At 53.0% G+C, this 23541-nt stretch overlaps 3 protein-coding genes across 3 annotated transcripts; 2 read left to right on the top strand and 1 right to left on the bottom strand.

The window, feature by feature from the left end:
* The first annotated feature begins 193 nt into the window (after positions 1 to 193).
* MYCFIDRAFT_158134 (carbohydrate esterase family 9 protein) lies at positions 194 to 1727 on the top strand. The gene has a single exon (XM_007933837.1). It carries the CDS (start codon positions 281 to 283, stop codon positions 1598 to 1600), a length of 1320 nt encoding a protein of 439 aa, XP_007932028.1. The 5' UTR covers positions 194 to 280; the 3' UTR covers positions 1601 to 1727.
* Positions 1728 to 2822: 1095 nt separating this feature from the next.
* Positions 2823 to 17498, bottom strand: MYCFIDRAFT_83197 (uncharacterized protein; the record flags this gene model as incomplete). The annotated part of the gene is made up of 1 exon (XM_007933836.1): positions 2823 to 17498. The coding sequence occupies one exon, from the start codon at positions 17496 to 17498 to the stop codon at positions 2823 to 2825; it is 14676 nt and encodes a 4891-aa protein (XP_007932027.1).
* Positions 17499 to 18611: 1113 nt separating this feature from the next.
* On the top strand, positions 18612 to 22680 carry MYCFIDRAFT_42224 (ABC transporter, ABC-B family, MDR type; the record flags this gene model as incomplete). The annotated part of the gene is made up of 4 exons (XM_007933782.1): positions 18612 to 18874; positions 18935 to 20855; positions 20915 to 21579; positions 21648 to 22680. 4 exons carry the CDS (start codon positions 18612 to 18614, stop codon positions 22678 to 22680), a joined length of 3882 nt encoding a protein of 1293 aa, XP_007931973.1.
* Between the last annotated feature and the right edge of the window lie 861 nt (positions 22681 to 23541).

The following is a 23541-nucleotide window of genomic DNA, read 5'->3' as shown; positions in this document are numbered from 1 at the left end:
CTGTGGCGTCTCGTCCTTCATGTGGCTTCACGATACCACATGCTCGTCATGCTGGTCCGGTAGAATCGCGCCTCGTCGTGAGCTGTCACCCTAGGTGACCATGAGCTTCCCTAGCCCGTCTCGTTATTCTTCTTATCACATGTTACTGGCCTACGAGACTCCTCCCATTGCGTTCTGCTTACCTTCAATTACTCTCTCTTGACTTCGAGCAGGCTCGATATAGGATCGTGTGCGGACAGGAGCCTCACACCTCGCAGATATATCACGAACCAACCCGACGATGCCGATCGCCGTATCCCCCGAACGACCACGCACCGGTGTCACACGCTTGACGGGAGGGAGGCTGGTCAAGGGCGACAAACTCATCGAACACGATCTATGGATATCCTCGGTGACGGGCAAAATCCTGCACGACCAAGAAGTCTTCTACGAGCATCATGTCACACCTGACGAGATCATTGACCTCGAAGGCAAGATCTTGTGCCCGGGATTCATCGATGTGCAATTCAACGGCGCCTTCGGCTATGACTTCTCGACGATACCTGAAGATGGCATGGAAGGATATGTGAAAGGGCTGAGGAAGCTGAACAGACATCTCATCAAGACTGGTGTGACCAGCTACTTGCCCACAATTCCGAGTAACAACCCAGAAATATACCAGAAGACTCTGCCGCACTTAAGACCAAGCGGCGACTCGCGCAATCCGCTTGAAGGGAGTGAAAGTCTCGGCGCGCACGTTGAGGGACCTTTCATCTCCCCTACGAAGAACGGCATACACAGTCATGATGTTCTGCGGACGGCATCGAATGGCTTTGGCGATATTGAGGCGTGCTATGGATCGGAGAACCTACCCCTCGGCTCTCGTGGCCCTATCACGAAAATCACAGCGGCGCCCGAAGTGGAAGGCGTCGCGCAGCTGATACCAGAATTCACTCGGCGCGGCATAATTTTCAGCGTGGGTCATACCGAAGCCACGTATGAGGATGTCACCAACGCAGTGAGGTCTGGCGCAACAATGATCACGCACCTCTTCAACGCCATGCGTCCCCTCCATCACCGAAATCCCGGACCATTCGGCGTGCTCGGCAAGGCAGAAGAGACGGAAAGACCTTATTTCGGCGTCATATCTGATGGGATACATCTTCACCCTACGACCGTGAAGATTGCATACAACGCGCACAAAGACGGCTTCATCATCGTGACAGATGCAATGAAGACTGTGGGACAGCCTGATGGAGTATACGAGTGGACGAATGGAGACCGATTCATCAAGAAAGGGAGTGTGCTTACGCTTGAGGGGACAGATCGACTAGCAGGAAGCTGTGCAACATTAGTGGAGAATGTCAGCAACTTCTGGACCTGGAGTCGAGCAAGCATACCGGAAGTGATCAAGGCCGTTACATACACGCCCGCAAAGATGCTGGGCATTGAGAGGGCAAAGGGTACAATCGAAGCAGATGCAGACGCAGACCTACTTGTCCTAGACCCGATTGAAGAGGCAGATGGGCAGAAGAGATTTGAGGTTGAGCAGGTGTGGAAATTTGGAAGCCTTGTGTTTGATCGCCAGAGGGAAATCGTCGGGTATGAGAGCAGGTGCTGATGCTACGGGCGTTGGGAACCATGAGGTACGTTTTGTAGCAACTGCATGTTCAGACTTATAGAGAAGCGAGCAATGTACATTTAAGACAAGACTGGGATATGTTTGCAAAGAATCGGAGTTTGGTGTGAAGCTGGATCTGAACATTTCCTACATCGCGTGCGAGAGAACTGGAGCCGCGCTAAAGCCAAACTTCCCTGGGTCAGATGCTGCAAGGACGAGGGTATAATGGCCGCTGAGGGACGAAGCTGCTTTTGGCGTGAAAGTGCTATTCGGTTAGGGGAGGCATCCTGATCATTGTGAGCGTAAGGAACTACTGCGATCTCGTCACTCGACGCCTACAACACCAAATTGCCCTGTGTCGACAGCACAGATTCACGAGCGGTATGCTCCATCATTGTTCGACCTGTCCGGATCCTTTGTTGAGCACTCGCAAGAGAAACAAAGTTATTGTTGGGTTCTTTGCGAGATGCAGACGAAGGACTGTTTTCTTTTCACTTCGACGACCAACGAAGAAGCTGATATTAGAGACATCGATCTGTCCTCATCTCTCAATTCCCCAGACCATATCACACCAGCGTCAACAGTCCTGCAGACCGGATCTGCAACCTCGAGATTCCAGTATGGACGCCACACAACCCCAAACGCCCAGCATACCCACTACCAGCAGAGACCTCCCAAGCCAACACGACTTCTTCACAAACGGCGGCCTCATCTCATCCTCCAAAAACCTCGAAAACGGATACCCAATCTGCTCCGAGCCCGAAGTAACTCTCCCCCGCCCATGCAGATTCACATACTGCACAGAATGCATCCTAGAATGGCTAACAAGCACCGAAATAAACACCAGTCCAACGTGTCGAAAAGCGATGTTCCAAACCATTCAAAACGGCGGAAAGAGAGAGTTCCATTGCAAATCCGAAAATCCCCAGGATTTCGGCAGCGATGTTCATTCAGAGGGAACGAGGGAAGTCAGTCAGTCAGTCAGCATGTATGTATGTCTCACTCCTTGATAACTGTCAGTACGTGACATTTGGCTCTGGCTAAATATTATATGCCAAGATATTCTGTTCGATGACCAGACTCGCTTTTCACAAGAGGGGGAGACAGACGGGGAAAGTCGACGAAATGAGAATCTATACTTCCCTCATGCCAATAACACCAGAACTCCGTAAAACATAATCTATACCCCATAAACAGAAAAGAAAAAAAAACCCTCGCTCGCTCACTCCTCCTCCTCCTCCTCCAAAACCCTCTCTAACCCCTCCACCATCCCCTTGACAATCTCCTCCCCCTCCCACAACCCCACCATCTCCTCTTTGGCAAAAAGCCCAAAACAAACCCCCCCACCCCCACGAATCGAAACCTCAAAATCCAAAGAATGCAAAAACGCATCCCCAGCTCGAAAACTTTGCAAACCGACCGGCATCCCAAACTCCAGCGGTGGCATCTCAGCTTCATCAACAACTCTCGAAAAATCCCCGTCCCACCTCTCATCATCATTACGCTGATGAGAAATCTTGACCTCCTCCTCCTCATCATCACCACCAATCCCAGAGACCTTCTCAGGAACTTTCAAAAAATTCACAAACGTATCAACCTTGATTCCAGTCCATTCGAAAATTTCCCTCAAACTCGCCGAAGCGTTCTCGAAACGTCCGATGTTTTTGATATCGGTGTCGATCTGCTTGGCAAGTTCCAGTGAGGCTGTGTTGAGGGGATTTCGAATGCGAAGGGGAAGGAGATTCAAAGTTGGGGCGGCGAGTTGGTCGAGATCGGGGAGGTGGGAGCGATTGGCGAGATAGATGCCGATGACGACGTCGTCAGAGGAGCCAGATTGGGGTGTTTGGGCTCGAGATGCGTAGGTTTTGGCGTAGACTGCGAAAAGGAGAGATTGGATGGTGATGCCTTTAGCTCTTGCGTGACGCTCAAGCTTGTCGCCGAGAGGAAAAGCAGCTGGGTGGAATATCTGTACCTTTCTGGTTGCCTCACGGTGTGGCTGCTTCAACTGCGGAGGCTTGAGGTCGGCAAGATATCGCTGCCAGAAGTTTTGTCGTGACTGTTTTGCGTCGGTACGGCACGAAGCTGCCACGAATTCTTTGAAAGACGTGGTAGGCAGTGGAACAGTTCGAGCATTGAGTAGATCTTGCAGTTGACCTAACAGAAGTTGCAGTGACACCGCATCGTAGAGCGCATGGTGAATCCTTAGTGCCAAGTCGAAGCCTCCTTTGACTGCGTTGACAGACAAGGACGCCATTGGCTGTGAGCCGGCTCTTGATGCCCTCTCTGGCAAGGCCTTGAGCACGATTTGCATTAAAGACGGTTCGTAACCAGGTCGGGATACCAAGACTGTGCGTAGGATTGGACTGCACTGCAAGAGTTGCTGCCAGGCAGCATGTATCCGACTCTCAGGGTAATGCGTCTTGACGTGATAGCGAAAGGTTGGATAGAACAGCTCTCCGCCACTCTTCTGCCACAATGATAGCAAATACTCCTGTCCAGCAGTGGCAGGGAGAATGACTTCGACGTTTTGCTCCTCAATGCCAGCTTGACGACACAATGTGCTGACGTCGATGCCTTGCAATGCAGTAGAGATCGTGTCATCGGGAGATACGCCATTTGCCTGTGAAGAAGTTGATCCGGCGTCGATCATGGCCGCTATACGTTTCGGCGTCTGGGCTTTCAGAATGTCACTGACTGAAAGCTTGATAGATTCTCTTCGCAGGATTGCCGCAACCTTGATCGCAGAAATAGAGTCTATGCCGATGCTCTCGAGACTTGTCGTCGAAGACACTTCTTGTACGTCAAGCTTGGACACTTGAGCCAGTGCAGAGCGTATGGAGTCTGTTGTTGGAGACTCGATGTCGGACTCTTCATCCGAATCATCGACGAGGTCCGCCTCACGTGTAGTCTGCCTCGATAGTGATCCCATCTGCAAGGGAAACGCTGGTAATGAGCAGATCGAAACTCCATCGTCCGTGAAGTCGACTGTGGACTCATCAGGATTTTCGACTAGATGACATAGTACGTGGTCGAAGCGCTTCACGAGCGCATCAGCTCCCTGCTGGTCCAAAGCATACGATTTGCAAGAGGTTCGAATGATGAGATCTTCACCAACTGCCTCAACTTCCACAGCGACTGGATAATCGACGTTCGCATCTCCACCCACGGACTCATATAGAGTGTGGCTAGGCGCCAAGTTGTGGCCTCTGTTTTGGAAGATGAACAAAGTATCGAAGAGGCCATTCATCGTGCTCTTACTGGTGTCAATGACTGCGGCACAAGCTGCTTGAATGGAGCGCAAAGGGGTATGTTGAAATGGACGAATCTCGTTGATGGTGCTTTGCAGATGTTGTAGCAATTCTTGGCCTGTTCCATGAAGCGACGCGCGAATTGGAACAGTGTTCATGGTTGGGAACAGGACTTGCTCCGCTTCTTCGCTCTCTCGACACGCAAGTACGACACCGAATGTCACCTCGAGCTCATGCTCATAGTACGCAAGCAGCGCCGCCCAAGCAGTTTGCGCGAGAGCCTGCAATGAGATACCGAGCTGCTTGCATACCTTACGAGCATCACTGGCTGGGACTGCTGATGCTCTCTCGGAGTGATATGTGGCCGAATGGGAATTGTCCCCGGCATTGGTGAAGGCGGTCAGCTTCGTACCTGCCAAAGCATTACGCCAGAAAGCGCTGGATTCATCGCTCGTCGAGTCAAGTGCCAGTTCCAGTACTTCTTCGTAGGAAGGACGGGTCTTCAACGATCCTTCATAGGCTTTTCGGAGATCTTCATGCAGTAGTGCCAGACTGTCACCGTCATATTGCGCATGGGCCAGCGATAATATTAGGTAGTGATCCTCTGAGACTGTCGCAATCGCTAAACGCAGAGGGGATGTTGACATGAATGTTTTCTGAACGTCTGATCGGACGCGTTCCAAGTAAGTGTTGAGATCGTTCACGCTGGCCGCTTCGAAGGCGTCAAACTGTATGCGTGCGGGCTGATGTATCATCTGAGCATAGGTGGCATCAACTCTCGGATCTTCAATCTCAAGAAATGATGTCCGCAGAATAGGCGAGGCGTCGACGACCGTTTGCCACGCATCTTTGAGCTTCGTCAAGTCCACATCGCTCCGCAACTTCAAGATGTCCGAGTTGTAGTAATCGCGAAATTCGGAGCGAACCATGTCTGCTATGAGGGCTTCTTGGCCCGGTGCCGCAGGTATGATTTGTTCAATTGCTTCAGGCTTGTGTGGCCATATCCCTCGGAGCTGCTCTTCCAGTACCTTCAACTTGCTCCGGGATTTGGAAGAAGATGCAGCGTCCCTCGTCTCCAGAACACCCAGTATCCGCGGAATGGTTTGAGCTTGGAGTAATTTGCTGACGGGCACTGACAGCCCGGCTCGTTTCATGCGCGACGCAAGCTTGACCGCGTCAATGCTGTCAAGACCTAGCGTGTATATGGCAATGTGTTCATCGATCGACTCTTCGTCGCAGCCGACGATGTGCGCAATTATCTCACGGAGTTTGAGAGCGTCTGGTGTCCACTCAAAGTCTATAACCCCGTCAAGCATGGTCATGTCTTGCCCTTGAGTGGGTGTACTAGAGACGCTATTCTTGGCAACCTTGAATTTGTCGTCAATTGGTTGATCAGCATCAGCTGATAGCACTGTGAGCGCTTTCTCAAATGTCTCAACCAAGGACAGCAGGGTTGATTCGGTGGCAAAGCCACTTCGAGCTACTACAGTGACCAATAGTCCTCCGGAAGTATCGAGCTCGACCTCGAAAGCCAGTGGATATTCTGCTGCGATTTCTGTATCCAAGGCTTGGAAGAGCTCATGCGCAGCAGATGTAGATGACTCCGGGCGCTGGAAGACGAAGAGCACGTCGAACATTGGGTCCGCCGGATTCCTCCCGCAATGCTTTCTAATTTCCCGCAAGGGTGTATGCTGGAATGGCAGGCAGATCGAGTTGGCGTGGTGGCATCGCTGTATGTACTGGCGCCATGTGTCTGTACTTTGGAGCTCAACGGCAAAGGGGATGGTATTGAACATAGGCCCAATGATCAGTTCTGCCTTCTCTAGGGGGATAGATCGTCCCGAAAGGACAACTCCATAGCTCTGGGTGTGAGGTGCTGTCTGGTGGAGAGCGATAGTGAACGCCGCTTGAAGCATTGCTTGATGAGAAACGCCAATATCTCGCCGCACAGTCTCGAGCTCCTCGAGAAAGGGCAAAGCCTTGCGCACGTGTATGTCTTGCTCCAGCGGTTGATCGCAGAGAGTCGGTAGCGGCGAATAGTGGAAGTCTTGCATTCGCATCTGCCAAAATGGCTTGGCGTCTTTGCGGCGGCACAGTGGTCCATACGCGATTGCTTCGTGGAAGTTCGGACCACCGTCCACTTCGGAGGCTTCTGTATAGATATCTGCGAGTCGATCCATGACGAGATCCCAAGATATGCCATCATACAGAGCATGATGAATGAAAAATGACAGGAAGCTGCCCTGTTGATTTTGGACGATGAGTATCTGAAGTGGCTCGCGCACGTCTTGGAAAGCTTGACCCGACCACTCATTACGTCGCTTGCTGAGGTAGAGGTGTATATCATCGTTCCCAATCGCGACCACCTCCAACGGACAGCGACGTTTGCGTAGGACGACCTGACCGAACCCGTCCTCGGTGTTCACAAATGAGGTTCGAAGGATGGGCAGAAACTGGTGGGCACGTTTTATTGCCTTTTCGAGCTTCTGGATCTGGATTCGCGGAAGCTCGTAGAGAAAATGGTTGAAATATGGTCTCTGCGTGCTTTTCAGAGATTCGATCAAAAGACCTTCTTGTAGTGGAGTGCATGGCGCCAAGGACTCAATGTCGGCAACGTTGATGTTCATTGCCTTTGCTGCAGTGCTACGATGTCGTTGAGCGAACGCCGAAATGGACAACTGTGCTTGCATAACAGCACTACGCTCCTCCCGACTTGCATCTGTGTCTTCTGTCAATGCAGTAGCAAGGCGGTCGACGTTTTGATTGTTCATCACAGTAGCGATGCTCGCATTCCTAAAGCCAGCTCGCTTCAGCATAGATGTGAAATTGATCGCGGATACTGAGGATAGTCCCAGAGAGTATATGTTCGAGGCAGGCAAGACATCGTCGGTATCGATCGAAAGAAGCTGAGCCAGAATTCTTGCAATTTTTCGTTCGGCCGGCCGCAGCTTCCGATCTACAGAAGTGTTGCCCTTCAGCGTTTGAAGGTCTTTGGTCGAGAGTGAGGAGAAGAGTGAGATCAGACGCTTGGTGTCCACTTTGTTGTTTACCGTCAGCGGTATCCGAGTGACTGGAATCATATGAGTTGGCACCATATATCCGGGAAGGCGGTCTCGACATGCTCGGTCTGCTATGCCCACCAGTTCTCTAGAGAGCTGTAGATCGACGATATTAAGGTCCCGGCTCCGTGCGTCCGACACCACCAAGAAAGAGACGAGCATTGCGCGAGAACCCTCCTGTGACTTGACCACAAGCGATGCGACATCAGCAATGTCGGCCGTGGACTGTTTGATGACGGCGTCAATCTCGTCAATCTCCAATCTTTGGCCGCGAAGTTTCGCCTGAGTATCTTGACGGCCAATGAAGCAGACTGAACCATTGGCCAGCAATCTTACCAGATCTCCAGTCCTGTACACCTTCTCTCCATACTTTTCAAGAAATGGGAACGCCTTAGCGGTGAGGTCGGGTCTGTTCAAGTAACCTTTACCGACCAGCTTTCCGGAGACACACAGCTCGCCCACCGCTCCACGCATAACAAGCTCATCGGTCCCGGGTTTGAACACATAAGCACCCACATTATCGAACGGTGGTCCGATGTTGGAAGGCTTCGCATCTGGCCCAATATGCGGGTTCATGGTCACACCAATGGTGGCTTCTGTAGGGCCGTATCCGTTATAAATCGTGTGTAACGGGCCCCAGGAATCAATGATCTCTTGCTTCAAAGCCTCGCCTCCCGTAATGAAGACGTGGCCGTGAAGGCTGGGTACGTCATCCGGCTTCAGAAGACGTGCCAGAGACGGGGTAAGGTCGATATGGGTGATATTTGCAGCTCGGATGAATGCTGGTAGATCTTCCAGGACCACATCTCGCGGTGCGCCAACGACAGTGATCCCAACACTCCAACTCCAGAACTGCTCTAGAACGGAAACATCGAACCAATAGCTGGCAAATTGCAGCCATCGTGAAGAGTCAGTCCAGTGATCGGCAAACAAGCGTTGGAACGCCATCATTGCTTGCACGGCATTCTCATGGGACAATTCGCAACCTTTTGGGTTCCCGGTTGTACCACTCGTGTAGAGACAGTAGCTGGTAGCTTGCGCATGTATCGGCGCAACGTCAGGGGAAGTTGCAGGGTAGCTCATCAGCATGTCTTCACTCAGCTCCACGACAGGAACGGCGCGCTCCATGTCTTTGCTGATCTGACCATGGTTCACAAAAAGAAGCTGAGATCTCGAGTCCTCCACAATAAATTGTCTCCTGGCACGAGGTAGGTCCGGGTCCATAGCCAAGAATGCGCATCCCGCTTTCAAGATACCCACGAATGCGAATGTAGCTTCGGGGCACTTGGTCATACACACAGTGATAGTACTATCAGGTCTGATTCCGCGTTGGCAGATCAAATGAGCGATCTGATTGCTGCGACTGTCCAGATCACGATAGGTCCATGTCTTTCTTGACTTGCGAGAGCCGCTGAGATCATAGATAAACTCGAGAGCAACTTTATCAGGATGCTCTTTGGCGCCTCGCTCGACGAACTCATGAAGAAGATCCACCTCACATGGAATTGTTGGTTGTTTGGCAAACACAGCAGACATCAGAGCCGCTGAATTCCCTCCGCCCAAGTTTTCGTTTCTTGAGATGATACGTTGAAGGAGAACATCGTACTGTTGCAGAATCAACAATGCATGAGGCTCCGGTACAGTGCTTGTCTCATGGGTGATTCGAAGTCGAAGCTTGCCACTTTCCGCGTGCTCAAGTTCAAGCGAGACCACGTAATCGATGCCAAGATCATTGCCGATGGGTTTCCACTTGAACATGGTGGCGTTTGAGTCGGGCACTTTTTGATAGATAAAGATTGTGTCAAAAAGTGCATGGCCGGCAGAGCCCGCGAAACGTTGAATGTCAGACAGGGACGAGAAGCGGTACCGCTGCGCCGAGGCATTGTATGAGACCATGTCTTTGACAACTGCAATGGGCTCTTTGTCAGTATCGCAGAAGACTGGCAATGTTGAGATTGACGGAAAGGCGATCGGCCTGGAAGAGCTTGCGGATGCTCCTGCGAACACGGTCCCCAAGGCGACGCCCGCCTCCCCGAAACAGGCAGCAAGCACGAGCGCCCATACACTCGGCCCCAGAGCTTGGATCGTGACGCCTTCTGTCCGGCAGAAGTCCTCGAGCTCTTCAGCATTCAGATTGAGATCCTTCTCTGAAGAGCTAGCACGAGATTGCTCCACGATGGTGGACGTGAGGTTCGGGAACTTGACGAGATGCGAAGACTGAAGCGCAGTCCTCCAGAAGTCTTCGCTTTGCGCCTTGACTTGTATTGAACCTTCGAATTGCGCCTTCAACACAGGATCGAGGTCTAGAGAAGGCCCCAATTCATCCCCATTCAAAGCTTTGGCGAAGTCAGAAAAGAGGATGCTCAGTGAAGCAGCATCATAGAGAGCGTGATGTAGCGAGACGCGCATTTGACGGCCATCTGCAGAATCTGAAAGGGACAGGCGCCAGGCAGGCACATGCAGAGATTGAAGGACTTGTTCACTCGTAACCCTTTCCAGGTCTGCAGTCGAAATTTCTTCCGAGTTCAGAAGTATGGTTTCCAGGTGAGATCCAGGACGATAGATGAGCATCGCGAATGGTTGCTCCGCGTTGTCGAGCTGCGCAAATCCCATGCGGAGCACCTGGTGACGTTTCTGCACTTCACCCCAAGCAGCTTTGATCTGTCCTGCGTGCACTCCGTCGGGCACTTCGAAGGTGCTGTGGTTGAAATAGTGTGAGCCCTGAGATTGAATGAATTGCGCCAGCATACCGCTCTGTACTGGTGTGCAAGGGCGTATGGCTTCCAGTTGCTCTTTTTCAAGACTCAAAGATTGCACAAGGTCATCCTTGTGTCGGGCCTCAAATTCCGCGAGATCCACACGACTTGTGAGCTCTTGCGACGGTATTTTGCTCGTAGACAGGTAGCTGGCCAGGGCGGAAGGCGTCGCATATTGCATCACATCAGCCGCATCAACTCTCAGGCCGACTTTCCGGAGCCTTGAGGCAATCTGAACTGCATTCAAGCTATCCAGTCCGATTTGATAGAGCGATGTGTGTTTCGTGATGAGCGAAAGTGCCAGTCCTGCGAGTCCGGCGAAAGCTTCTCGGATCAGTCGTTCTTCATCTGTCCAGGGCACATCGCCGCCGTCTTGCGGAACGCCAGCCTCATGCTCGACACCGTTTGGGTCGGCTGCCGCGAGTTTTGCCGCGAGTTCAGACACGTCGAACTCTCCAAGATAATCCATCGAGCTTGATGGATACCTCATGCATGCCACCAAGCTGGCAGCGAAAGCGTTTGTAATCACAGGCACCAGCTCATTTGGCACCTTTGCTGGCAGATAATGCACTTGAAGTTCGAATCGATCGCTGTAAGGAGTCGCTTCCATGACTAGTGGAATGCCCATGTCCATATCATCTTCTTCTATGTCCCAGGGTTGGTCGTCGTTGTGCGGTGGCTGAACTAAAAGAAGAGAATCGAAAAGCGGTGTCGATGGTGTGGCCGAGAGAGCTTGAATCCGCCGAGAAGCTGTCAGCTGGAAAGGCAAGCACTGGAGATTCAGGTCATGCAAGCCGCGAATGAGATCGAGATTGGTTCGATACATGTCCAATCTGAGCCGCAGAGGCACCGTATTGAAGCACGGTGCCACCAGTCGATCTACGCCTTGCACTGGCACGGAGCGGCCACTGACAACGTTGCCAAAGCATATATCAGACACGGCTTGAGCGCACGCGAGGGCCTTGGTCCATGCCGCCTGCATGATCGCGAGGCTGGTACAAGCATGTCGCTCGCTGAATATGTCCAATTCCCGAGGAGAGAGTGCCAAGGTATGTTCATAGATCTGTTCCCGCTGCACGCCCTGATTGGAAACGGTTGGGAATGGATGTGCCGCAAACCCCGAGATGCGAGACGACCAGAAGTCGATTGCATCTTTGCTGTTCTGTGCCATGACCTGCTCGAGGAATGGTTCAAATGAGATCGGAGATGGTAGTTGATGGCCATGGTAAAGGCCGCGCATTTCATCAAGGACATTTGCCATCGAAATGCCATCGTACAGGGCGTGATGCATCTGTATATACAACACTGTGCCATCCTCATCTATGCTTATCGGATTCTGTGCGGACACCTTCCTCGGACTGGGGGCGAGGGTGTTGTGGCCTTTGACATGACCATTGGCTGAGCCATTTGCATATCCGTTTGCCAGACTTTTGGTGACCGCGGGTCTTGTCGAATTCCAAGAGATAGGCGAGTTCTGAAGCACAACTTGTGCAAAAGGGTGCTCCGCAGCAGCTGTCTCGACGAAAGACGTTCTCAGGATTGTGTGTCTGCTTGTGAGCATGCGCCAGCACTTCTCGACGAGCTCCATGTTGCCTCCTACATTGATCCGGGTGGTATTGCAGTATGCGCCTGAGTCCTGGGCAAGCCCAACAGATAGCATGGTTTCCTGTAAAGGTGTGCAGGGAAGAACGGCTTCCACCATTAGGTCTTTCTCGGCGTAGGACTTTCTGATCTCCCCGACAAAACCTTCATCAAAGACTTCTCGCACGTTGATCGGCGTCACAGAAGATTTCTCTTCGGTACCCCCCGACAACAGCCGAGCCAAGCGCGCGACGCTGGGGTGGCGTAAGATGCTGCTGACGCTGAGACGTGTGCGAAGCTCCTTCTCGATCCCCTTGGCATATTGAATCGCGTTCAGCGAATTGAGTCCTAAAGAGAAGAATGAGATGCTTCTCGAAATGCTCGAGATCTCAATGTCAAGCAAGTTCGCCAAGACCGTCGCCAAAGTGCGCTCTGTCGAGGTTGATGGAGGATCGCCATCAGGCTCGTCTTGCGAACGGGAGAGTGTGTTCTTGATGCCCGGATCAAGCTGTTCAGAAATTTCTCGTAGCTTTCGCTTGTCGAGCTTGCCTTGTGCAGTCACGGGAAGTCTGGTCAATGGCACAAGAATGCTTGGGATCATGTACGCAGGAAGTGACGATTCGAGAAGCGCAAAGAGAGTTGACGTTTGCTCGTTCGCGGAACTTGCAAGGGCACAGCGCTCGGAAGGATCTGATGATTGGGCGAGAGTGGGCACCCAAAAGGTCGCGAGCATTTGTGTCGAGCTCTTGTCTCCGAGAAGGAGCGTGGTGCAGTCTGCTACCGCATGGTGGTTGGAGAGGAGTGCGTTGATCTCGCCCAGCTCCACTCTGTTGCCTCTGATCTTGACCTGATCATCCCGCCTGCCGGAGATAAGGAGCGTACCATCGGAGAGGATCCGGCCCATGTCACCGCTTCGATAGATTCTTCCGTATGTAGGATGCGGAACGATCTTCTGTGCATTGAGATCATCACGTGCCACATAGCCGCGAAACACCTGCTCACCGCCGAAGGCGAATTCTCCATAGGCTCCCGCAGGCAAGATGCGGAAGTCATCTTCTGGCGCGATGACAAATGCCGAAGTGTTCCGGAGCGGAGGTCCAATGTTGCCAAGCACATCCTTTGGTGATACATCCATTTTGATGGAACAAATGTTGGTTGTCTCGGAGGGACCATAGCCTTGATGTAAACCATGACCCGCCCAAGTCTTGTGCACTTTCTCTGTGATACCTTCGCCAGCAGTGACCAGGAATTTGACGCTTGGAACATTGCTTGGATTCGCCAAAGCGGCAACGGTAGGGGTTAGGGAAAGATGTGTCGCCTGGAACCCGCGTATGCTTCGTTCAAAGTCCCGAAACATGACCTCTTTTGTGGCGGAGCACAAGCACATGCCACTGTAAAATGCGAAGAATATCTCGAAAACGCTTACATCGAACGCTTGCGAACAAGACTGAAGAAGTCGATCCCCAGGAGAGACTTCGTAGAGCTCGCTCAAAACAGCCAGATTACCTTTGAGGTTGTCCATGGTCACAGCGACTCCTTTCGGCTGCCCAGTGCTACCCGAGGTGAAGACTGCGTAGGATATCCTCGATCCAGCCTGCTCTACCTGAAATGAGGACGCCTCATGTGGTAGTTTGGCCATCGAGAGATCGACGATTCGAACACTAGCGAGGTCTCGAAAGCTTGAAGCGGTCTCGGCATCGCAGACACAGAGGTCGACATTTCCTTGGGCGAGGATTGACTTGATGCGCGCAGTCGGCGTGTCGGGGACGAGAGGCAGGTATCCTGCGCCACACTTGAAGCTTGCAAGCATAGCTACGTACAGGTCGATGCATTTCTCCATGCAAATGACTGCGAGACCTTGAGGCTGGAGGCCTGCGGACTTGAAACAACGCGCCATGCGGTTAGCTCTCGCGACAAGTTCTGCGTATGAGACGGAATCGGCCACCAGTGGTGACGCTTCCAGGTCTGTTGCAAACAAAATAGCCGTGGCTTCTGGATGCTCCTCGGCTCTCTGGTCTATGACGGTGGTGAGCTCATAAGTATTGGCATACCGGGTCGGGTCCGGGTTCGAAATTGACAGTAATTTCGTGGGTAAGAGCGTGTTGGTACTCGCAACGGCGCATGCCGGATTGTCCACCAGTGCAAGTGCCACATGTGCAACCAGGTCGACAAACACATCAGCCTGCTGGGCATCTATGAGGCTCCCGTCATAGGTGGCTCGCACTCTGACATGGGTAGACGTAGGCTCAAACTCCAGGACTAGTTTGAACTCCAATCTGTCCTGAGAGTCGGTCAGAGTCACAGTGTTCGCGACTTCTTGGAGATCCATGGTAGATTCCTGCCAAACGAAGAGCGTGTCAAATAGTGTTGTACCGGGTGCAATGCCGGCAGCTTGTCTGATCGCCGTTGTGGGGACGAGAATGTTGTCTTGCATGGCCCGACTACGGCTCGTCATTACGCTCAGAAGATCGGCATTGGTGCGTGTGCTGCTGAGGTCGATGCGAGAAGGCAACGTTGCGAGGCATGGCCCAAAAACAGTGTCTATTCCCTGCACGGGAATTGTGCGGCCGGAGAGCACCGTACCGAAGGTCACATCAGTCATTCCCGTATAAGCCCCAAGCACCAGTGCGAGTGCTGCTTGAAATATTGCTGGTGTGCTGCAGTTTAGGTCAAGTGCTTTCCTCCTCATGTCCGATGTTCGTGCTGTTGTCTGGCGCCATGATGTCCGCTTGAGACCATGCTCCTCGTGTTGTCCTCGCAGGATCGGTAATGTGGTCGCGGCAACGTCACGGAGGTGCTCTTGCCAGAAGTCCAAAGCAGAGGATCCAGTGGCCAGCTTCTCAGAGGCAAGGTAATAGTCAGAGACAGCTTTGAATGGCGTCGATTTGATATCCGTTCGGCCGTGAAGTGTTGCGGCAAGATCTTTCCTGAAAATATCGATGGCCCACTGATCATACAAAGCGTGATGCGCCAGGAGCAAGAGTCGGCATCCTCTTGTATCACGTGTCAGTTGATACCGTATAGGTCGAAGCAGATCTGCATCGCTCTCCATTCGAAAGTTGTAGTCGAAGTTGGACACCTCTTGGATTTGAGCAGCGGCAAGGGAACTCCATACCACATTGATATAGGACCACGGGGAGCCAGAAACCGCCACAAAACCAGATCGCAGGAGAGGATGTACCGCAGAGAGCGTGTGAAGAGCATGCCGAAGCGCGGTACAATCTTGCCGATCGGGTAACAGAAATTCGACCCAGTTGCAATAGGCTTGACTATTCTTCGATGTTTCTGCGAGCATGGCTGTCTGGGTCCTGGTGCATGGAAACATATCAGCCACGGCGGAACAGTCGGCTGGCGACAAGACCTCTCGCAGTTGCTTTTGCAGGGCGGGTTTGTAGGAGCGCTCAATTTCCTGCATACCAGAGGTGTCGGACCCGACACCATCTATGTCTTGTATCAGGGAGCATATATCAAGAGGTGTTCTTGCAGCCAGTAAGCGTCCTGCATCCAGTTGGGGCAGACCGTGTCTCTTCAGCTCCGAAGCTATGCGTATCGATGAAATTGAGTCCAGACCAAGTGCTGGGAGCGAGGACTTTGGCTGAGCGTTGACTCTGAGGACAGCTTTGATCGATGCCAAGACGCGATCGACATGAGGAATGTCTATTGATGCGCTTGATGCAGTTGAATTCTGTTGCTCTTCATAACGCGCACGGAGCGCTTTTCGGTCGCATTTCCCTGAGGCCAGATACGGCAAGGAGTTCAAAATGACGACGTCGCCAGGGATCATGAATGCGGGAAGCCATTCTCGGCATGTCTGGAAGACGTCGCTTGGTGTGAGAGATGCATTGACACTGACGCAGAAAGCCACCAGAATACCACCAATGACCTCCGCTACCACATCTCGGCAGCCGGGTGTCTTGAAAACAGCATGCTCGATCTCTCCAAGCTCAATTCTTTGCCCACGGAGTTTCACCTGTCCAGTAGATATGCGTCCCAGGCATTCAAAAGTTCCATTGGGTAGCATGCGAGCACGATCTCCCGTCCGATATAGAATGCCGTGCTGAGGGTGTCGCACAAATGCTGCTTTCGTCTGGTCATCACGGTTGAGGTAACCGTCTGCTAGCTGATGGCCACCGAGTGCGAGTTCGCCCTCTTCGCCCAGCGGCAAGATCTCTGGAATGGGAATCTGTTTACTTTCCCGGCCTTGGACTGGCCTTACAATGAACGCAGAGACTGTGTCGAGCGGAAGGCCGATCGAAGCACAAGGCAGAGATTTGGGAAAGTTGGTGTGCAAGGTGCAGTGGATGGTGGCCTCTGTGGGACCATACATGCCGTGTAATACAGCGTGCTGAGCACTGTCTCCACCAAATTCTTCGACGACGGAGGGTTTGAGCATCTCTCCAATCGTAAGCAGCACTTTGAGTGATGGGACACTTTTCCGACCTTGTAATAAGCTGCTCGCTACTGACGGCGTGAGCTCGCAGGCGTCCACTCGGAGACGGTTGATGACGGCCGTCAAGTCATTCAGCATGCTCCGGCGATCACAGCTCACGAGAGTGGCTTCTCGTGACCACGGAAAGAAGATCTCGAAGACGGATACATCGAATGTCGGGCTAGCAAACTGAAGGAATCGTCGAAAAGGTGGGATGTGAGGACGGTGAGCAAGCAATGCCTGGGTGGCTGCTGAATGCGACAGAAGCACTCCCTTGGGCTGGCCGGTGCTGCCACTTGTATACATGATGTAGGCCGGGTCTTCTGGCAAGACGGGGTGATCTATATTGTTGGGCGGATGGTGTCGAGGAAGTTCATCAACGGAGAGGATTTCGATGCCTGGAATGTCAGGCAAGCGATGCCTCGAAGCGGCGGTGGTGAGCAGGATACAGGCATGGACATCGTTCAGGATGAATCGAAGGCGCTCTTCTGGCGCGTCTAACACGATGGGACAAAACGCTCCTCCCGCCTTTAGAATGGCCAAGTGCGAAACGTAGAGATGGGGTCCTTGGGGGATCAATGTCGGGACAATCAATCGATTTCTCTTGGCCGTCGAATGCTGAATGGTGGATCGGATCCAGTGGGAGAGAGAATCGGCTTTGTCGTGAAGTTCGGCATAGGTGAGTGTGACGGAAGATCCGTGCTCCGTGGTATGGTCGATGGCGGGCACATGGTTCTTGCTGTGGCGTGGAACAAGATGGTGGAGGAGCTGCGGGCCTGGAAGTTTTCGCGGAGTCGCGTTGCTGATGGAGAGTGCCACGGCCATTTCTGGCGGTCGTCGTGGTCGTGGTCGTGTCGTGGTCGTTCCACGTCACGCTCACGCTCACGGCAGGATGTGAGGGAGATGGTAGATGTGCGTGAGTGCAGATGAGGTGAGCATGGTGGGTGAAGCGCGAGTCAGGTGTTTTATGCTCGCCCACGGCATTTCTCGAGCGATAGAGCTATTCTCCAGCGTCGTGCTGACTGTCAAGACTCGTACGGAGATCGATGCCACCTTCCTCCCACACACATCATGGCCATCGTTCCTGCTCGTTCTAGTTCTAGCGTGATGGCGCGGCCCGCTCGCCCGCCAACCCTTGCTTTGCTGTGCTCCCGCCTGCGACGTCGCTGCCCGGCTCGCGAGCACAAATTTATCGGAACGTCTCCGTCACGTTGCACTCCGCAAGAAACGTCGCCGGGAGATAAACAGCACCACCTGGCATCGGAAAGTAGGGATCTGATTAGATGCAACGCAGCCAAGAAGCACGGTGTCGGGAAGGAAGGATCTGATTAGATGCATACAGCCAAGAGGCACGGTGTCGGAAAGTAGGGATCTGATTAGATGCATACAGCCAAGAAGCACGGCGTCGGGAAGGAAGGATCTGATTAGATGCAATGCAGCCAAGAAGCACGGTGTCGGGAAGAAAGGATCTGATTAGATGCAATGCAGCCACGAAGCACGGCGTCGGGAAGGAAGGATCTGATTAGATGCCAGAGTGTAAGTTGGCGCCGAGTCGGGCCGCGTCACAGTTCACTGCATCTCATCTACTGCTCACTGACTACTGTACACGCATCACTGGCCCGAGGTCTCCTCCAAAGTTCTGCCGAGCGGGCAAATGAGGGAGAAGTGCGCGGGCCCGTCAGACCGCGGTGCGGTGAGTAGTAGAAGCAGTGTGACGGAGCATGGAGGACACAAGTGCTCGCCAGAAGACGTTTGCTGGCACCGCACCGCACCGCGACCGGCCACAATGCTGCTGGGTCACACGCCACGCCGCTTCTTCGCCCTGGCCATGCAAGAATCTCAAATGCCACCGATGTTGTTGGACGCCGCAGTCCGCAGTCCACCACCCTCACTTGCCTCCGAAAGGCGATGCCCTCCGAGAAGCCTCGTCCACGCAGCATGTCTGTCGATGCCGCACCGCCTCTGCATCGACCACCCTCCAGAACTCGACCACTCGTCACATCAGAACCTCTCCCCGACACCAATGATGCTCTCACTCCCGCCAGCCCCAGGATATGGCGAACGTGGGCAACGGCCTTCAACGGCACACTTCGCCATCACCGCACATACCTCAGCCTTTACGCCCCGCTGGAGTCGCTCGAGGAAAAGACAATCGCGCTCGCCAGCGCTGTGCTCGCCGTCATAGCAGGGGCGCCGCTCCCGTAAGCATGCCGTATTCGCCGCCTCTCTCATTGCACTCGCTGATGCTCCACATGCGACAGCATCATCGGCTACATCTTCTCGCGCATCATCAACGAATTCCCGCCATCAGAACAGGCCTTGCACGAACGCCTGGTGCAGCTTCTTGGCGTTGCAGCGGGCTATTTGGTCATTACCGCCTTGTACATGCTCGGCTTTGGCCTCACCTCCGAAAATGTCTCCATCAAGCTGCGCCAGCGACTGCTGGATTGCCTCCTTCACCTGGACCAGGCATATCTCGATACCCATCATGTGGATGTCAGTGGAATGCTGACCGACAAAATGGACACCATCCAATCCGGCTGCTCGGAAAAGGTGGGCATTTTCATTCAGGCCATTTCTTACTTTGTCTGTGCATTCATCGTCGCCTTCATTCTCGATGCAAAGCTTGCCGGCATCCTGCTGGCATCAGTCGTACCCGCAATCGCGCTCAGCTTTGCCATCCTTTCACCCCTCGTGTCGAAGCAGAGTCGAAAGCTCGCCCGACAGAATGAGGAGGCAAGTAGCGTCGTTGAGAGCGCTCTCGGTGCGGTGAAAGTTGTGCAAGCCTTTGATATGATCGGGGAGCTGTGCAGCAGACACATGGAATGCTTGCGAGTGTCGGCACAGACGAACGTGAAAAGGTCGATCCTGGCGGCAGTGCAGGCCGGCGCCGTCTACTTCATTGCATACTCCGCAAACGCACTGGCATTCTTTCTGGGAAGCCGTAGCACCACTCCAGGCAACTCGGGCACCGTCTATGCGGTCGTCTTTATTATTCTGGATGCATCATTCGTCGTTGGACAATTTGCCCCATTTCTCGACATCTTCGCTCGAGCAGCATCGGCAAACGCCGCCATTCAACATCTCCTGAACGTGCGCAGCGATCCTGAGCGCTGCATCACATACCGCAAGACACACTATAAGCCCGATGTGGCAGGCCGCGATATCGTCATGAAAGACATTGTCTTCTCCTATCCCGCTCGACCATCCGTCCAGATTCTGAGAAATCTCGACCTGACGTTCCGGGCGGGAACATTTACTGCTGTCGTCGGCACGTCGGGAGGGGGCAAGTCGACACTTGTGGCACTGCTTCTGGGCATTTATGACTACTCCGGCAAAATTGAATTCGGACATGACGATGCTCGGCTCATCGATCCAAGGCATTTGCGTTCGCAAATTGCAATTCTAGAGCAGGACTCGATTCTATTCTCCGGTACCATCTTTGACAACGTCTGTCACGGAATCGTTGGTCACGACCTATCTCACGAGGAGAAAGCTGCGCGATGCTCTGAAGCCTTGAGGGCGGCCAATGTCGACTTCCTCGGGCAGCTGCCGAAAGGCGTGCATACCGAACTCGGAAACGAGATTGAGCTCTCTGGAGGTCAGCGCCAACGAGTGTGTCTTGCGCGCGCTTTGATCAAGCGTCCCTCATTCCTCATTCTCGACGAGCCCACCAGCGCATTGGATGCCAGGAACGAATTGGCCGTCATGGATGCTGTCAAGCGCGTAGCAGCGAGTGGCACCACAGTCGTGATGATTGCCCACCGCCTATCAACTACCTTGGACGCAGACCATATCATTGTGATGAGTGACGGCAATGTTGTTGAACAAGGTACTCCGCGCGATTTGTCGCACGAAGGCACCGTCTTTCGTGGACTGCTGGATGCGCAGAAGACAGAGTTCAGTGGCGACGAAGACCAAGCTGAACATGCCAATCAGCTTTCTCTCGAGCACACAAAATCGAACAGGTCCGGTGCAACAGCAATGGGGTCCGATACAATTGCGGCCAACGAGGCTGTGGAACCCCAGCGGATCGCAAATCACAGCCTCTGGATCCTGTGTAAACGCATAAGCTCAATCGTCAAACCAGAGGCGTGCATCGTTCTATTGGGTCTTTTCGCGTCCGCCGCAAGCGGTGGGATATTGTTGGGGCAAGCACTAATCTTCGGCAACCTTATATCGGTGAGTATATGGACACGCCACGCCCTCCTCTCCAGCGCACTGCTAACACATTCGCCCAGCTTTTGAATGGTGGCATGACCCGAAGCTCTTACTACAGCACCGCTGACTTCTACTGCTTGATGTTCTTCATCCTGTCTCTCATTGCGCTCATCGCATATACAACAAGTGGGACTTTCTTTGGCATCACTTCCCATCGCATGACGACCAGGATCCAAACTCAGCTACTATACAAGACCCTGCACCAAGACATGCAATGGTTCTCAGCGAAGAGCCGCTCAGTGCAAGCTCTAACATCGTCCTTCGCGAAAGATTCTGGTGATCTCTCAGCGCTTGGTGGAGTTGCACTCGGAGCAATATTTACGATTATTGTCTCGGTGTTGGGCGGCATCATCCTGGCATTGTGCATCGCCTGGAAAATCGCGATAGTCTTGCTGGTTGCGGTACCCATCATGCTGCTTTCTGGGTGGTCCAGGCTTCGACTCCTGACTGCATCGGAGATGCAGCATCGAGAAGCTTACACCGAAGCCACGAGCCTTGCAGCGGAGTCCTGTCGACACCGCCGTACGGTGACTGCTCTCTGCCTCGAGAATTATGCCCTCGACGACTATCGACGCTCGCTCGAAGCCCCCTTCCGCAAGATTCGTCTCTACGTCTACTCCTGTAACACTCTTCTGGCATTTTCGTTTTCCATCACATATTTTGTGTACGCATTGGCATACTGGTGGTGCGTACCTAATCCTGTCGCCGAACGTTGTCTTCTACCTTTGCGATACTGATTGATACTCCTGGCAGGGGCGCGAGACAGGTAAGAAATGGATCCTACACATCGACAGATTTTTTCATCGTTCTCCCGGCGCTACTCTTCTCCGCGCAATCCGCCGCACAGTTCTTTGCACTCAGCCCCGAGGTGGCTCGAGCCAAAACAGCTGCTCGCAATGTCTTCACTTTGCTGGATGCAAACCCTAACATCATGCGTCCTTCCACACACGACGCAGTCTCCGTTATGAGCTCCACGACACACTCACTCGACAAGGTCAATGGTGGCGAGAAGGGCTCAACCAGAGACGCACCGAGTGATCAACCACCAAAGCTGGAATTCCGCAATGTGACTCTCTCATATCCAAACGGTTCCCGGCCAGCGCTTCAAGATGTGTCGCTGGAAGTACCTCGGGGTCACACGTTTGCTTTCGTCGGACCCTCGGGGGCGGGCAAAACTTCTGCCATGGCGATGATTGAGCGATTCTTTGACCCCACAGAGGGTAGCGTCCTGTTCGACGGCATTGATTTGCGTGATATGGACGTCAAAACCTTGCGAAGCCATATGGGGCTCGTGTCACAAGATGCAGACCTGTTCAGCGGGTCAATACTCTACAACATCAAGCTCGGTGCTCCGTGTGGAGGCTTGGTGTCGGACGATGAAGTGCATCAAGCATGCAAGAAGTGCGGACTACACGACTTCATCATCAGTCTACCCGATGGCTACAACACTGAGTGCGGCAGCAACACCTCGTCGCGACTCAGTGGCGGACAGAAACAGCGTCTGGCCATCGCCCGAGCTCTGGTCCGCAACCCCGAGGTTTTGCTTTTAGATGAACCCACAGCATCTCTAGATGCTCATAGCGAGGCTCATGTCCAGGCCGCACTGGCAGAAGCAGCCAAAGGTCGCACGACCGTCATTGTGGCTCACCGACTGGCGAGCATACAACACGCCGACTGCATTTGCGTTTTCGATGGCGGCAGGGTGGTCGCCCAAGGCACGCACTCGGAACTGGTCGCTCAAGGCGGGTTGTACGCTAGTATGGCCAAGGCCCAATCTCTTGCTTGAAATGAATAGAATCATCATCCAATTTATCAGCATGCATGGGTCACGCGTACGTCCACGAAATCGTTCCATCATCAACAACAGAAACTTTCTTTCTGCATTCGTAATAAGTTCGTTCTTGCACCGAGGACGCTGATGGTTGGGATTGAACCTGCCCTGCATTAGGCATACCTACCGAGAAGACTCCAGCTTCCATGTGAAATTTCCTACCGTCCGTCTCTTCTGCCGGCGTGGTGGAGTTGTTGTTACCTAAAGCGACGAGCTAACTAGCAGGTGGCTGTTTAATCAAAAAAAAAAAGATGAGAATTTTTTTTGGGGGCATGTCGGACCACACCGGCGCAGCTCACATCTATTAATCCAATCCCCTACACGGTCTCGGATCAGATAAATAGCCGAACTGTATCTAGACCGCAGCTGCATGCATGCACAAGCGCACGAAGCTAAAAGTCTCCACTCGGCCAGTGTACGAAAGCTCTGATACGGCGTACTACGTCACGGCATATGAAAATTCTCTCTCGTTGAACTTGACTACTGTACTTCTCGGATCTGATCTGATTAGATTATAAGTACCAATTTTGGAGATCATGTCCGTTGCGTGGGTGTGACTGCGTGACGACACGACTTATGCCATGCCACGCTCCGTTGAGTTGGACTACACGCGGGCGCCGATTTCGGGTTCTACTCACTAGTTCTTTCTTTCTACCCTTACACTTGCCCGTAGCACCGATGAACAAACGATCTTTGAACGACTAGGTCGGCCTTTGCTTTCCTTGGTATCTTACAAGAACCAGTTTGTCTTGTTTTGCCTTTTTTTTTGAGAGAGAGAATAGTGGGACACTTTTCCACTAACTAGTTCTATACCTA

This window comes from Pseudocercospora fijiensis (genome assembly GCF_000340215.1).
Source record: "Pseudocercospora fijiensis CIRAD86 unplaced genomic scaffold MYCFIscaffold_12, whole genome shotgun sequence".
Taxonomy (NCBI): Eukaryota; Fungi; Ascomycota; class Dothideomycetes; order Mycosphaerellales; family Mycosphaerellaceae; genus Pseudocercospora; species Pseudocercospora fijiensis.
Note: the sequence above shows the minus strand (reverse complement) of the source record. Positions and strands in the feature narration are given on the sequence as shown.

Excerpts from the sequence above, each read along its gene's own strand:
- MYCFIDRAFT_158134 (XM_007933837.1), top strand. The coding sequence starts at position 281 with ATGCCGATCGCCGTATCCCCCGAACGACCACGCACCGGTGTCACACGC.